Here is a 17,158-nt window from a genome sequence, read left to right on the forward strand (position 1 = left end):
CAATCAAATAAAGAGCTCCTTTGAAAAGGGCACCCATCTGCAGACATTGTGATTCTTGAATGGGGTTGTTTTGGTGGGAAGCACATAAAACTCATATTACTATTCTACTAAATACTGTATGTACCATGTCTGACGTCGCTCATATGGTGCATTCATAGGTACTGTTTTAATTATAATTTTTTTAAGCAGATTTTGAAAGTCAATATCTAAGGGAAAAATTCAACTTTTCTTTTTTACAATCCACTTCTTGCCTAGGCTTCAAAAACTCATCAAACCCTCATTCAGCCATGTCAATAGAAAAAGAAAAATGTTATAGCTCTTTGAATGCGGTGAAGCAAAAATGAAAAAAGTTCCTGTGGTTCGTAACAGCAAAATAGGCTCGGCCTTTAAAGGGATTGTTCAGGACTTTTTTTTAAATCCGCTTCCCCCCCATTCTGCTGGACCTGTGAAGAGATCTATACTTACCAGCTCCATTATAGGTCTGTCGCTCCTAGGCTAACTTTTGGTCCACATTTGTCAAGTTCTAAACAGACAGGTTTATGTACTCTGCTGCAGACTGTCCTAAGCAGTAATGTGTCCCAAATGGTAGATGAATATCTGAGTAAAAGTTGACAGACAGGGGCCATAAGTCCACTGAAGACATCCCGGGAGTCACAAAGCTAGAATGGCTGGGAGCAAGTAAGGATATAGCTCCACAGGTCCAGCTTCTTATTTAAGAAGTTCCCTATCTCAACTGTTCTCCTGATTGACTTGTCATAAATGTCTATTATTGGAAAGTAACACCAAAGGCAAAACTGAAAAACATGGGGGAGATTTATCATTGGCTTTATACCAGAAAACTGGACTTAAAGGGAACCTATGCAAAGTAAGCTACAGGCAGCATGTTATAGAGCAGGAGAAGCTGAGCAGACATGTTTACTTTTATGGGAAAAGATTCTGTAAAACTCATTCATTTAAATTCCTGCTCGTTCTGGGCTTTGAAGCCAATGATGCTGTCTATTAAAACACACTGCAACTGCACTAAACTCCCAGCAGTGCAAGTGCAGATGACAGGTGTGGTGTTTCTGAATGGAGGAAACAACGCGTTTAGGTGAGTTGCATGGTCACATGACCCTCCATCAGCATCCATTTTATGGACAGGACCTTTCTTTGGACAGCCTGAAAGACTTGGCAAACAAGTGGCCATACCTTATTAAATACAGAAAATGGTGTATATTAGTATGTGCCATATACCGTCTTACAAACACATTGGTCATCACCAGTAATCAGAAAATAACCTTTTTATATATTGGGTCTTGGCACACCTCACTCCAGCACAAAAGGGATCAAGACTGGTGTAGGAAGCACCATTCTTGATAAATCTCACCCATTGTGTTATGCCTACCTCAGGGCTTCTAGGGGTGGTACATACAAACAAAGGTTTTTTTCTTCAGTGTCTTTTCTTCATGTCATCATTCACTGTACCACTGGACTAGGCATAATATGGTTTTGCCCTGAACGGTCTTTTAATGTTCCTTAGGATAGGTTATCAGTTTCAGATCTGCAGAGGTCCAACTCCAGACTCCCTTACTGATCAGTTTAGTGCCGGAACCAGACTGTGCCTGGTTACTGCTGCTCAGTCCCATTTAAGAGAACCAGGCACAGCCACTACACAGTGTATGGAACTGAGCCATGTTCCGGTACACCGCAGCGCCGATTGGCAGGAGTACCGATCTGTTAGTGATGATCTATTCTAAGAATAGGTCATCATCATTAAAGTCCCAGGGAAACCCTTTATGTCATAATCACAATATCATATTTCAAAATTCACAGTTTAGTGTATAAGAAGACACCGGCCCACATTTAACCATTGTGTCTGCTCCTGAATTTTGGCATAATTTATACCAAACTTTGGTGAAATTTGTAATTTCTTATGTTAGACATATTAATGAAGCAAGTAAGCCAAAAAGACTAAACCACTTGCCAAGGGGGCGCGGCTTTGTGGAAAAGGGGAATCAATTAAAATCAATATTTTGCAAGTTTTGGTGAAAAATTCTTTTACATGAGAACCAAAAGTTGTAATAAAGTTATCTAAAAGTGTCCATCCCTGCATCAACTTTATCATCCAGTCTGAGCCACCGGGATAAATCTCATGCATTTTACTGTCTAAATTTATACTGCCAACATATTAGACAGAATTAATAAATCTGCCCCAATGTGTTCACTAGTTTGGTCTGTTCTGTTTTTCAGTGTACTGAAGCCAAAAAACACTGCTGGTACTTTGAAGGATTATATCCTACATATTACATGTAAGTACTACTGTAAGTAATGTAAATGTACTGAATTTGACTACACACAGGTTGACATGCATTTTTACAATGCTTTTGATTTATAAATGTGTCCTATTTTTAATGTTGATCTGATACCGAGACAATACATTATCAATAATCATGGTATTTTTATCCGCTATTTGTTTTATTTGACTACCGTTCTTTTCCTGTAGAATTACATGCCCAAAAAATTTACATTTTTAGACCAAAAGCTTCAAAAATGACAAACGTGATGAAACTTCACAGTATGAATTTACAGGTGTATTTGGGAAATGTATACATATTAGGGCGCATTTACATGACCACATCCACGCAAAACGTGGATGTACAAAAAATCCTTGTGACGTCTATGTTGCATCTATTTTTGTTTTTTTTGTAGACCCATTGTAACAATGCCTACTCTTGTCTACAAAACGGATATGAATAGGACATGTTCAGTCTTTTTTGTGGGGCTGCAGAACAGAGATACGGATGCCGACAGCAAACGGTGTGGTGCCCTCATTTTTTGCTGCCCCATGCATTGAAATGAATGGGTTCACATCCAATCTGCAAAAAATGCGAATTGGATGTGGAACCAAAAATACAGTCATGTGAATGAGGTCTTATGTATATGCCAAAAGCCCAACAGCCACTTCCCTGTTTATAAGGTATAGTCTACATGTAGTTATATAGGATCCTATTATAGCTCAGTAGAAGCCATATGCATCTGCATACAGGCAGGGGTGGGACCTTTGGGTGGGATCTCCTTGTCTGGAGATCAAGGTAGATCCTTGTTTGGCTAATTTTGGATCTGTCCCCATTGACTTACATTGTGTCCGTTTGGCTCAGTTTCGTCCGACGGACACCAAAACGCTGCAAGCAGTGTTTTGGTGTCCGCCTCCAAAGTGGAATGGAGACGGAACGGAGGCAAACTGATGGATTCTGAGCGGATCCTTTTCCTGTCAGAATACATTATGGCAAAACTGATCCGTTTTGGACCGCTTGTGAGAGCCCCGAAGGGATCTCAGAAACCGAAAGCCAAAACGCCAGTGTGAAAGTAGCCTTAGAGGACCCACTTCTCCAGTGAGAAAGGTGGTGGGCTAAAACGATCGTTCCTTGTTACATTTCAACGGACGAACGTTTCCACAGTTGTTCAGTCACCTGAAATGGTTTGTGTCTTTTTTCTATTTGTAGAGGTATTTGTACAGTAATTATATATAAAAAATTGGGCTGGGCATAAAATTTTCAGTAGATGGTTCTGCAAAAACTGAACAGATACGGAAGACATACGGATGCATTTCCGTATGTGTTCCGTTTTTTTTTGCAGCAACATTAAAATGAATGGGTCTGTATACGGAACGCAAAAAACGACCTGTAAATGGAAGAAAGAAATGGTCATGTGAAAGAGGCCTTAGTGGATTAGGCACTAGCAGGAGCATCGATATTCTATGTCGAGCTCCAGCATGTTCCCGCTCGCTTCACTAAAAGCTCTTGCACTCTTGCGTCATTATTATCTTTCTCAGATCGTACCTCCACTGATCACACAGTCTCCATCAATCTATGGAACTGACAGAGATGGGCAACTGCTGTACTTGCTTATCTGTGTCAGTACCATAGACATTACAAGGAGTGGTATTGAGCATGTGTGATCACTTCTCCAGCATCTTCAAAGGCATATATATATATATATATATATATATATATCTGTATTATCTACAGCTGCACTGGAGCATAGCTTGTTTAACCCTTTAATGACCAGCCTGTTTTGCACCTTCATGACCAAGTATTTTTTTTCATAGTCACATTTCAAGACCTATAACTTTTTTACTTTTCTCATTTTGGGGTACATACATTTTTTTTAATCTCTTTAGTTTTTTTTTATAGTGAATAAGCAAAAAAAAAAAAAATAATTCTTGCTTTTTTTATGGCATTCAGTTTGCGTGATAAATTACTTGATAATTGTGTAGTGCAGGACGTTATGGACATGCCAATACCAAAAAGGTGGAGGGAATTTTATTTTTGCAACTTTTTTCAATGGGTAAAGGTATCATTTATTTTAACTTGAAGTTTATTTTTTACTACAACTTTATTTCACTTTTTTTTTAACGATTTACTAGTCCCATAAGCAGGGGAGTAGCTAAAGGCTCATAGGCCCTGGTACAAGAGTTTGGGAACCCCTTCCCTCAGTGCTTTGTGGCAAGAGCAACTAGCCTTTCTGCTGTCTGAGGCAAAATTGAAACAGCCACCCCCATGCCAAATTCTCACCCTAACCCCTTCTCTCCTTCCCTACTTGGAAAACATTACATACAGCGCTACAAACATATAGGGTAATACAGCACCACATACCTCTTACATCTAATGATGTCTCCTCTAATGTAGACATTCTCTTTCCTCATCTTCTCCATTCAGACCAGACCACCGTAATGATTTCTCTCAGCCACACATCGTCTCTGCAGAGTTTGACAAAAAGACATCTTAATTTTCTACGTTTCCATCAATCTCTCACCTTCTCAACACCCCATCCTGACACCCCCAATACTGCACCCACTGTACTCCCCAACACTACTGTAGAAACAATCCCCCTGAAAATACTAGTACCATGCAAAAAATGCCCCCTTTAATAATTACTGGCATACAGTGCCCTAAAAAATATCTGCACCCTGAAAAGAGTGTTCCCTGACGCTAATCGTGTAAACATAATGTCCACCAAAAATAATTGTGCTAAGCTGATACTGTAGCAGGGTGCCTCCCACAGTAATAGTTGGTCCCCAATGTCCCATCAGTAGTAATAATTATCTGTGAAAGTGCACATATTGTTAACAGTGCTCCAATAGTAATAATACCCCTATGGTGCCCCTACTAGTAATCATGTCCCCCAGTAGTAATTATTCTCCTCATAATGTGTGCAAGTAGAAAAATATTCCCTTATAATGTGCACCAGTACAAAGATAACCCCTCACAATGTGTGCCAGTAGAAACATATCCCCCTATAATGTGTGCCAGTACAAGTACCCCCTTACCTTTCAGATCAGACTCTCCATATCAGATTCTCAGATCAGACCTCCATATCAGATCTTAAATCAGACCCCCATATCAGACCTCAAATCAGACCCAGATCAGACCCACCTATCAGATCTCAGATCAAACCCCCATATCAGATCCTCAAGTAAAACCCCTATATCAGACCCCCATCAGACCTTCATGTTAGACCCCCCATATCAGACCTCAGATCAGATCCCTCAGATCTCAGACCCCCATATCAGATCCTCAGAACCCCATATCATATCCCCAGACCCCATATTAGACCTCAGATTAGACCCCCATATTAGACCTCAGATCAGACCCCCATATCAAATCTTAATCCAGACCCAAAATAAATAAACTTACCTCTCCTGCTGTGCAGCTACTCTCCACGTCCGGTGTTCTCTTTCTGCATTCTCAGCTCCCGGTCTTCTCGGGGGGCCTGCGTTGCACTGTGACCTGACTATGTACAATATTATGTTATGGTGTGCGCACTATGTCCTGTCACTGTACGCAGTCAGGACAGTGCAGCACGGACAAGGAGAAGACTAGGGAGGAGGGGTGAGTACAGCTCTTCCCTCACCTCTTTCCCCGTCTCCTGCATACTAGTGAGCGCTTCCATAATGGAAGCGCTCACTAGTATTCGCTTTATATGACGCACTGCATCTTATAAAGTGAAACATATGGAAATCAGCAGTGTACCACTGGCAGGGGGGCCCACACGGCTCTCCTGCCTTAAGGCTCGGTCGCAATTGCAACCACTGTGACTCTTTATACCTACTCCACTGCCCATAAGGGAACTTTGACTTGGGATCTTTTGATCACCTCTGTTGTATACTGTACTACATTATGCAATATAATGTATTAATATAGTATACTGACTGGCACTATCAGGCTGTGTCTGTGGTATATACTGAGGGCAGGCCTTGATTAGGCCAACAGCTGCTATGTATGGACATCGGCACTCTGCAATCTCATTCATGGGGGGGGGGGGGGCATTTGGTATAGCCGTAATCGTATCAATCTGCAGAATAAAGTTCATATCATATATACCAAATGGTGAACCTCATAAAAAAAATTTAAAACACTGACAGAATTTAAATTTTTCTTGTCTTGTGAGAAAATAATATCAAAGGCGGCACTCACCGAATCCTTTTGCAGTTGCTTTATTTTTCTTTAAAACATAGTCGCTGGTGCGGGCACTTAGTGAAAGGCGACAGCCGTTTCATGCTCAGTCGTGCTTCGTCTGGCCTCCCACGTGATGACATTGGCGCACGCATCCTCTTTATGCTGCGCTTGGCGTCATCACTAAGACAACAATAACAAACACATTTAAAAACAACTTTATACAGCATGTTAAATGAACACTGCCAAATCATTTTTGTCATTGAGACCCAAAGGTCCCATCGCATTGGTTCTCATAATCCAAGAGGCCTCCTTCTGGAGTAGCACTCGATGTCTATCACCTACGTTTTTCAACATTCCTACTGTTTCTATACCTGCACACTTAAGTGTACTTGCATCTCCACCATGTACTTCTTTGATATGCTCTATTAACCTAGGTGATCCTATTCCTGTCTGGATAGACTTCTTGTGCTCTCTGAATCTCACATATAAACATCGTATGGTCTTTCCTATATAAAAACAATCATAAATCATAACTCCACCACTAAGTATATTTAAATAATTATCAGTTTTATTAGGTATCTCTGAAGTTACAAAATCTGGCCTCGCATAGATTAAGAATATTTCAAATCTATCTCAGACTTCGGGTGTATGGTAATTAAAATTCATACATATAAAGTGCTTAGTGCAAAAATGATATACATATAGAATAATATAATCAGTGCATGCAAAAGGTGCTGTCCTGTCCACAATGTACGGAGGTCACAGAGCCAAATTTCCGACCCTACATCTCATAGACATTACAAAGCACACTGCCATACATTCATATCATATAGTTAGCATAGAGCATAGCATACTGACCCAAGTATTTACCACAACACCATCAGACTATGCACCACAAATACTATAAAAACCCAGATAAGAAAACACATATCTGATGTACCGCACCATGAAAGCCGCAATGTCTCTGCAGCTAGCCTTCCTTTTGCGCAGTTCATGGTGGTGATACATCGGATATGCTTGTGCAAGGTATTGAAAGGGTCAATAAACCAGCAGGAGGCGGCGACAGAAGAAGAAAACTTCTGAATAGAGAATCCTTTTGGATTTTTAAATTAGAAAGCCGCCAACCACTAGGTTTAAATAAAAGGTTGGATTTGATCCTTCAATACTAAACACTTGATTCCCTGTATTCTCCATATGAAAAGCACAAGATTATTTTAAGTTCAACTAGTGTTTTATTGTTATATATTCGTATGGGAGGGAGTGGCTGCATGACCCCTTGATTGGTCCAGGTGCGGTTTCCTCCTCCTATAAATGTGAAGAGTTAATGTTTGTTCAATGATCAGACGCACGTTTCGCCGTCAGCTCTTTTAAGGGGTTATCCCCTTGAAAAAGCTGACGGTGAAACGCGCGTCAGGCACAGTCTGACAGTGTTGTGGTAAATACTTGGGTCAGTATGCTATGCTCTATGCTAACTATATGATATGAATGTAGGGCAGTGTGCTTTGTAATGTCTATGAGATGTAGGGTCGGAAATTTGGCTCTGTGACCTCCGTACATTGTGGACAGGACAGCACCTTTTGCATGCACTGATTATATTATTCTATATGTATATCATTTTTGCACTAAGCACTTTATATGTATGAATTGTAATTACCATACACCCAAAGTCTGAGATAGATTTTAAATGTTCTTAATCTATGTGAGGCCAGATTTTGTAACTCCAGAGATACCTATAAAATTAAGAATTATTTAAATATACTTAGTGGTGGAGTTATGATTTATGATTGTTTTGATCTATATATCTAAGTTTTGGTTCTAATAATAGTGATATTGGGTCATTGATATAGTGAATATAAGGGAAATATTTATTGTTTTTTCCCTATATAAAACCTCCCACATGGGCAAAATATGACATAAACCACATACTGCGTTTTGCATGAAATAAACTGCCTCACTGTATGTTCCACTCTTCCACAGGGAAGACGAGAAACATGGAGACTGTAATAGATATGGCACCGGAAATGTGTGATGTAGCTATAAATGAGGGTTGCATGGATGCAGGCACTTTTTTCACTCAGTGTAGCGATAAACATAGCATACAGTCATGAGCACCAGAGCTTTTTTTGGACCATTAATTCACTGCAGTCGTATGAGACCCATAATAGAGTGCCAAGAGGTCTGAGAGTATACAAAGAAGTGTTGCAATATCAAGTTGATATGGACCTTACGGAAGAGTGGAGGAATCTGCATATGGAACACTCGTTTAAGTTAATGTAATTGGTGCTAAAAAGAAATATAAAAGAATATGACATAGTGGTATTGGAGTTAGAGAAGGATAAAAAAGAATTGAGAGTGAGAATAACGAGTAATCAACAGTAGATGTTTTTTTTTTAAATTGGAGAAAAAAATAATACTCATACAAGCGGAGACGAAAGAAAGAAAGAAAGAAAGATAAAATTTTGAGGGACAAACAAGATTATGAAAAGCCTTTGAATGGAAGGAAAATAAGAAAACATATAGGAGGAGATGACAAGGGAGGAAGAAAAATGTGGATGGTTGGACAACTGAATCGGATTCAAGCGCGTCAGAGGATTTGAATAATATGTTTATAACTGACAATATGAGGAAAGGAATAACAACTGGAGATATCAAGACCCCTTTATGAGAAGAATCAGAAGGGGCAATTGCAAAGGAAAAAGTTGGAAAGGAGGATACAACAGGAAGCAAGTGTCTTGGAAATAACGAGAATTGAGAGGCAAGACATCAGAGAAACGCAAAAAGGGAGTAATGTAATTAATTACAGAAATACAGAACTGGATAGTGACTGCCTCTCATTACTCTCAAAAGGTTTGAACTTTAGTCTATTAGAAGACTTTGATCCAGAAGTTAATTTGTTTAAAGCTATTAAGAAATTGAACCTGTGTAGGTATTATAAGAATGAGAAGGGATTAAAGAGAGAAATAAAGGAAGGAGAAAAACCTAGTCCAATAAGTGAATTAGGATTCTGTAAAGGTAAAATGCAAGACCAAAAAGATAAACAGGTGGTGAACACTTGACTGGCCCTCCAGGGGGAACCTGTAACAACAAAGGTAGAGTCTGAAATTGATGGAGAAATATTCACGAAGGTGGTGAAGTCAACATTTAACCCTCCCCTGTCGGCTGGTAGCAACCTAGATCTATTTCAGAAACAAGTATTAAAAGAAGTAAAATGGTTAATGTATCCTAGAGTGAGCAAAAACATGAGTAAAGGGGAAGAGAGAGCCTTACAGTGGCTCACAAAACAAGAAGAAATAGTAGTGAAACCAGCCGACAAGGGAGGCAATGTAGTACTAATGGAGAAAGCATATTATGTAAAAGAAGCAATGAGACAACTAGGAGATCAGGAAGTGTATGCACCGTTGACAAGTAACCCGATAGTAAAATATTAGAGACATTTGAGGTCCCTACTGTGGAAATATATGGAAAAGGGAATTATCACAGAAAGAACAGTGGAGAGGTTGTACTCTAAACACCCTACTAAACCAAAGTGGCATTTTGAATCAAAAGTGCATAAGTCGGTGGAAAGTCCACCTGGATGCCCAATAGTGTCAGGAATAGGATCAGTTACTGAACTCCTGTCACAATATGTAGATTGGCTACTGTGCCCACTGCTAAGAGATACCAGTGATTTTCTGGAAGCCATTAGAGATATTCAGTGGCAAGAAGGGGACCTTTTAGCATAAGTAGATGTAGAGTGTTTATATACAAGGATACCACAGGAATTGGAGGTTCAAGCAGTAGGTAAGATCTTAGATTGTCAGAATAAAAGTGAAGAATATAGGGTTTGTGAGAGAAGCTTTAGAGTTTGTGTTGACACCCAATACCTTCATTTTTTATGGTAATAGGTACCACCAAAAGACAGAAACAGCAATGGGGACACCAGTTTCCTGTACTTTTGCTAACTTATTTCTAGCGACCTTTGAGGACAAGTATGTGTTCAGCGCCAGAAATATTTTTGTGAAGAATATCAAGCTTTTTTATTTATTTATTGATGATGTCTTTATAGTGTGAAGAGGAACTGAAGTACAATTTGAGGAATTTGTGGAGTATTTGAACACTCAAAACAACATGAACATGAGATTTACTAGTAAAATAGATTCAAGGGAATTGGAATTTTTGGATGTAAAAGTAAGTGTACAAGAAGGGACACTAGTTACTAAGGTGTATAGAAAACTGACTGCCACAAATTCCCTCTTGCACTTCAGGAGCTCCCACCCTTACCATGTAAAGAAAGCTGTACCATATGGGCAATGTACAAGATTAAAAGAATAGCGAGTAAGCACACAGACTTCGTTGAACAAGCTAAAGAACTGAATAGGAGATTATTGGAGAGGTTACCCTGAACAAATGATAGATAGCTCCTTTGTGAGAGCAATAAAAGAGAAGAACAAGGAAGTAGGAACAGGACTGATAATAGAAAAAAGATGGATAGAGCAGTATTTTCCATTAAATATACACCAATGGCTTTAAGCATAAAGAAGGCTATTTTTAACAACTGGCATATGCTGGCTTATGATGAAGATTTAAAAGAAAAAACAAAAAATCCTCCCTTTTCAGTCAGTTTGAGAAGAAGTAAAACCATTAAAGATAAGATAGTGAGAAGTAGATTTGAAAGCAAGAATGACAATTGGTTAGAAAAATGAATCCCACCAGGGAATTATAAATGTGGACAATGTTCATCTTGTAGGTCCATGATTAGATCGACATTTCTGAAGAGTGGAACATACAGTGAGGCAGTTTATTTCTTGCAAAACTCAGTATGTGGTTTATGTCATATTTTGCCAATGTGAGAGGTTTTATATAGGAAAGACCGTACAATATCCATATGTGAGATTTAGAGTGCACAAGAAGTCTATCGAGACAGGAATAGGATCACCTAGGTTAATAGAGCATATCAAAGAAGTACATGGTGGAGATGCAAGTACACTTAAGTGTGCAGGTATAGAAACAGTAGGAATGTTGAAAAACGGAGGCGATAGACATCGAGTGCTACTCCAGAAGGAGGCCTCTTGGATTATGAGAACCAATGCGATGGGACCTTTGGGTCTCAATGACAAAAATGATTTGGCAGTGTTCATTTAACATGCTGTATAAAGTTTTTTTAAATGTGTTTGTTATTGTTGTCTTAGTGATGACGCCGAGCGCAGCATAAAGATGATGCGTGCGCCAATGTCATCACGTGGGAGGCCAGACGAAGCACGACTGAGCGTGAAACGACCGTTGCCTGTCACTGAGTAATTGCCAGCACCAGCGACTATGTTTAAAAGAAAAATAAAGCAACTGCCGCATTTGTTATTATTTTCTCATAAGACAAGTGGAGTTTATTCTTTAATGCAGAGCACTGCCAGGAGATTACACATGAGCGCAATACCATGAGAACCCCATGAAAAGGTGGCAGTGCCGACCCCAAATCTTTTCCTAGGTGTATATATACAGTCTTGATCAAAAGTTTAAGACCACTTGAAAAATGGCAAAAAATCCTATTTAGTATGGCTGGATCTTAACAAGGTTCCAAGTAGAGCTTCAACATGCAACAAGAAGAAATGTGAGTGAGAAAAAAACATTTTTTGAGCATTCAATTTAATGAAAACAACGAATAAACTGAAACAGGCTGTTTTTCAGCTGATCAAACGTTTAGGACCACATGCCTTTAAAAGGCCAAATCTGTGCAAAGATGTGGATTCATTGTCATTTTCTGTCAGGGAGTCACATGTTGTGAGGGCAAAGGCAAAAAAACTTTCCCTTTTTGAAGATGGTCGGGTAGTTGAACTGCATAAGCAGGGTCTCTCACAGCGCGCCATCGCTGCTGAGGTGGGACGCAGTAAGACAGTCATTTGGAATTTCTTAAATTCTTAAATGATCCTGAGGGTTATGGAACAAAAAAGTCAAGTGGAAGACCCCAAAAAAATTCATCAGCACTGAGACGGAGGATCCAATTGGCTGTCCATCAGGACACTGGACGATCCTCGACCCAAATTAAGGCCCTTACTGGGGCTGACTGCTGCCCCATAACCATCAGACGGCATCTGAAACTGAAGGGCTTCAAAAACTAAAAACGTCTTCAAAGATCTCATCTCCTTGAATGCCACAGAACTGCTCGTTTGGACTTTGCAAGAGAGCAGCAAACATGGGACATTCAAAGGTGGAAGAAAGTTTTATTCTCTGATGAGAAAAAATGGAACCTCGATGGTCCTGATGGTTTCCAACGTTACTGGCATGACAAGCAGATCCCACCTGAGATGTTTTCTACACGCCACAGTGGAGGGGGCACCATAATGGTCTGGGGTGCTTTTTCCTTCAGTGGAACACTGGAGCTTCAGGAAGTGCAGGGGCGTCAAACGGCTGCTGGCTATGTTCAGATGTTGCAGAGAGCATTCCTCATGACTGAGGGCCCTCGTCTGTGTGGTAACGACTGGGTTTTTAAACAGGACAACGCTACAGTACACAATGCCCGCAGAACAAGGGACTTCTTCCAGGAGAATAACATCACTCTTTTGGCCCATCCTGCATGTTCCCCTGATCTAAATCCAATTGAGAACCTTTGGGGATGGATGGCAAGGGAAGTTTACAAAAATGGACAACAGTTCCAGACAGTAGATGGCCTTCGTGCGGCCGTCTTCACCACTTGGAGAAATGTTCCCACTCACCTCATGGAAACGCTTGCATCAAGCATGCTGAAACAAATTTTGGTTAGTTTTTTTTGGAGGTGTGGTCCTAAACTTTTGATCAGCTAAAAAACAGCCTGTTTCAGTTTATTCGTTGTTTTCATTAAATTGAATGCTCACAATTTTTTTTGTCTCACTCCCATTTCTTCTTGTTGCATGTTGAAGCTCTACTTGGAACCTTGTTAAGATCCAGCCATGATAAATATGATGTTTTGGCATTTTTCAAGTGGTCTTAAACTTTTGATCAGGACTGTATATGAATTTGCTGACCTCCCCAAAAATGAGATAAAAAGTGATCAGAAAGCCAAATTTCCCCCAAAATGGTGCCAATGAAAACTACAGCTTGTCCCGCAAAAAGAATAAGCCCTCACACAGTAAAGTCAACAAAAAAATAAGTTATGGCTCTTAAAAAACATTTCAGCAAATCCCATGTTAGAAAATCCAGATGCTGTTCCTTTCCTTCTGAGCACTGGCGTATCCCCAAACAGCAGTTTATTACTACAAATGGTTTGTTACTGTATTCAGAAGAAAATGGGTAGCACATTGTGGGGTGATATTCTACTGTTATCCCATGTGAAAACAAAAGTTTGGAGCTACAGTACCATTTTCTTGTTAAAAAATTTAATTTTCCATTTTCACAGCCAAGTAAAATGCCTATTGGGTCAAAGTGCTTACTACAGCCCTTAAACATTTATTTTTGGAGGTTTCCACTGTAGGGGTACCTCACAGTCTTTTCAAATGCAACATGGCGCCCAAAAATCATTCCAGAACTGCCATGTGATCATACAGCAGTTTCCGACTATATTTGGGATAGTTATGTAAACTGCAGAATCAGGATAATAAATATTGTGGTTTGTTTTGTTGTTAACCCTTGAACTGTTACAGGAAAAATAGTTTAAAATGGAAAAATCTGCAAAAAAGGGACATTTTGGAAATTTCACCTCCATATTTCTTTAACTCTTGTGGAATACCTAAAGGGTTAACAACATTTTTAAATCAGTTTTGAATAGCTTGAGGGGTGTAGTTTCTAAAATGGGGTAATTTATGGGTGGTTTCTATTTTGTCAGCTCCTCAAGTGACTTCAGAACTGAACTGGTTTATAAAAAGGTTGATTTGGGAAATTTTCTTGAAAATTTCAAAAATGTATCTAAAATTCTAAACCTTCTAACATTAAAAAAAAAATACCAAAATGATACTAACATAAAGTAGAAATATGGTGAATGTTAATTCATAACTATTTTATAAGGTATATGTAATGCAAGGTACTAACAAAACAGAGCAGTGAGGATGAAGTCAAAGGGGTTTATTAACAAAATAAACAAAGTCCAGGTAAACCTCACTGGGCAAACGTCAGGCAAACAAAAAACAAAGGAAAGCCAGGAGTAGTCCCGATCCGTGCATAAGTCTCTGTGCAACTTGCCAGGTAAACGGATGCATCACGGAAAGTCCTGGGTCCCACTGGAACGGACGGAGTCCCAGCAAACTTCAGTCAGTAGCTAGCAGTACTGACCTGCACCTGGATAAGGAAGGATAACAGTGGGCACTGACCGACTTGGGAGGCCACCTTTTATGTGCCTGCTAACAAATCCCAGGGCGCCAAGTGTCCACTCCCCATAGGTCATGATCCTGCCCTATTCCTGTGTACAAGGCTTTGGTCGGTCATTAGTCAATTAGACCAATGCCAACCCCCTAATCTGCTTTGAACTTGCGGCCAGGTGCTATTCCCTTTGCTGGTCTGCGAAGCGCATACGCGTGACCGCGCATCCCCTTGCGAACCCGTTTTCAAACGTAAATGCGGATGCACGACAGGCTCTGCGAGAGTGTCACGGCCTATGGTATGTTATGTGACACTTTCCTTCACTTGGTTGCCCGTGGCAACGTGTGGTGTTGTGTGCGTGTGGTGGCAGTGTCTCAGCCCGCGGCAACAGGTGAAGTGTGTTTGTTTATGTGTGTATTCCCCTTTAAGTGGCCGTCTTCCCTTGCCTTGTGTTTGAAGGGTTAGTTCCCTTCTGTGTGTGTGAACACTGGGTGTGTCTGTGTGGGTGTGACTACTTGGGCCTATAAAACCTCAGTGAATAGTGCAGTTCAGAGGGGTACTTCAGCCATGGTTAGCTGGAGCATCCTCCTGTGTATTCCATCTGCCAGTGGGGGCCACCCTTGTGGTCATAGGTTTATGTGTGATGTTTACTTGATGTTTTCCTTTGTTATTCGGTGCAGCTATGGATCTGGGTTCCTGTGTGTGGATGTGTGTGTGCTGAGTTCATTTTGTATTGTGTGGACTTCAGCTTGCCAGCACAGGGATCCAGTCAGCAAGGCTGTGGCAGGTGGCTGGAACTAGTGCAGTTCACCTGCCATATCCATAGGCCTGTTTGTGTTCCCCTCTTCCTTGCAGCTTGGCCAGTGAGACTCCTGTTCCTCCGTATCCAGAAGGAACAGGTCGTCTTACCCTGCTCCTAGTTCAGGGATCGGCGGAGGGTGAGTAAGGATCCGAGGTTTATGAGCATGGACCCTCCTACCTTCAAGGTCGGCTCATGCAGTTAGGAGTTAGGGTCAGGATTAGGGATGCGTTAGGAGGTGACCTGCTCCCTAATTCTTTCGTCCTGGCCGAGCAGCCATTAACATCTTCTGTCATCGCACGGCTGAGGGTTTTCCCCATCCTCAGCCGTGACAGTATGACCACAATGGCTCCTCACATGGCATTCCCTCGAAAGAGGGGGCAGCATGTACTGCCATCTGCGGATGGGGCGCATGCACGTTCTCCGGAGGGAGAGCGGTATGGGGGTTTCACCGTTTACGGCGCAGTGAGTGGCATTCCCCGCCATTCCTTCTCACCGTTGTCCGTGCTGGTGTCCCCTTGTTTGTCATTCCCCTCCCCCCCCCATTGTTTTTTGTGCCTCACCAACTTTCCCCTTTTGTTGTTGGGAGGGGCTTTGAGGGGTGGAAGTATCCCGCCTTCGGAAGAGGGCGCAGCATGTGGTGCCTGCCGTTTTCTGGCACGCATGCTTATCCTCCGGAGGGAGGGTGAAAGGGGAACCCTGATACAGTGCAGTTCTCTGTAGCAGAGGCTGCAGTGTGTGCGAACTGTTACTTGTGGTTGGGTCTCCCCTCGTCCACGTCTCAGTGGTTCTCTCACCTGTGTCGGTGTGGCTGGCTGCAGGCCTCATTGGACTGGCTTTAGTGTGTGCTGGGAGAGGATGCATGCTGGCAGCGACTTTGTGGGAACCATTTGCTGAGACTGGATGCAGTGTTCAGTGCGGTCTCTCCGGGCTGGCATCAGTCTTGAGGAGACTCGCTGACACTGATCTTGCTAATTTTTCCCTTCCCCCTTCCATGTTTGGGGTCCCACACTGTTTTCCCTTTTGTGTGGGTGAGGGGGCTTTGAGGGGTGAGAGTGTCACGGCCTATGGTATGTTATGTGACACTTTCCTTCACTTGGTTGCCCGTGGCAACGTGTGGTGTTGTGTGCGTGTGGTGGCAGTGTCTCAGCCCTATGGCTGATCCCCAGGACATGATTGCCACACATGCCGTTGCCCGCGGCAACAGGTGAAGTGTGTTTGTTTATGTGTGTATTCCCCTTTAAGTGGCCGTCTTCCCTTGCCTTGTGTTTGAAGGGTTAATTCCCTTCTGTGTGTGTGAACACTGGGTGTGTCTGTGTGGGTGTGACTACTTGGACCTATAAAGCCTCAGTGAATAGTGCAGTTCAGAGGGGTACTTCAGCCATGGTTAGCTGGAGCATCCTCCTGTGTATTCCATCTGCCAGTGGGGGCCACCCTTGTGGTCATAGGTTTATGTGTGATGTTTACTTGATGTTTTCCTTTGTTATTCGGTGCAGCTATGGATCTGGGTTCCTGTGTGTGGATGTGTGTGTGCTGAGTTCATTTTGTATTGTGTGGACTTCAGCTTGCCAGCACAGGGATCCAGTCAGCAAGGCTGTGGCAGGTGGCTGGAACTAGTGCAGTTCACCTGCCATATCCATAGGACTATTTGTGTTCCCCTTTTCCCTGCAGCTTGGCCAGT

At 41.6% G+C, this 17,158-nt stretch overlaps 1 protein-coding gene across 1 annotated transcript in view; it reads left to right on the forward strand.

Moving 5' to 3' along the window:
* VOPP1 (VOPP1 WW domain binding protein) overlaps nucleotides 1-17,158 on the forward strand; it is a 120,095-nt gene that overhangs the window by 72,141 nt on the left and 30,796 nt on the right. The window contains exon 2 of the mRNA XM_044295218.1: nucleotides 2,230-2,288. Within this exon, the coding sequence (XP_044151153.1) occupies nucleotides 2,230-2,288 (59 nt within the window). The remainder of the gene's footprint in view (nucleotides 1-2,229; nucleotides 2,289-17,158) is intronic.

This window comes from Bufo gargarizans, chromosome 5 (assembly GCF_014858855.1).
Source record: "Bufo gargarizans isolate SCDJY-AF-19 chromosome 5, ASM1485885v1, whole genome shotgun sequence".
NCBI classification, from domain to species: domain Eukaryota; kingdom Metazoa; phylum Chordata; class Amphibia; order Anura; family Bufonidae; genus Bufo; species Bufo gargarizans.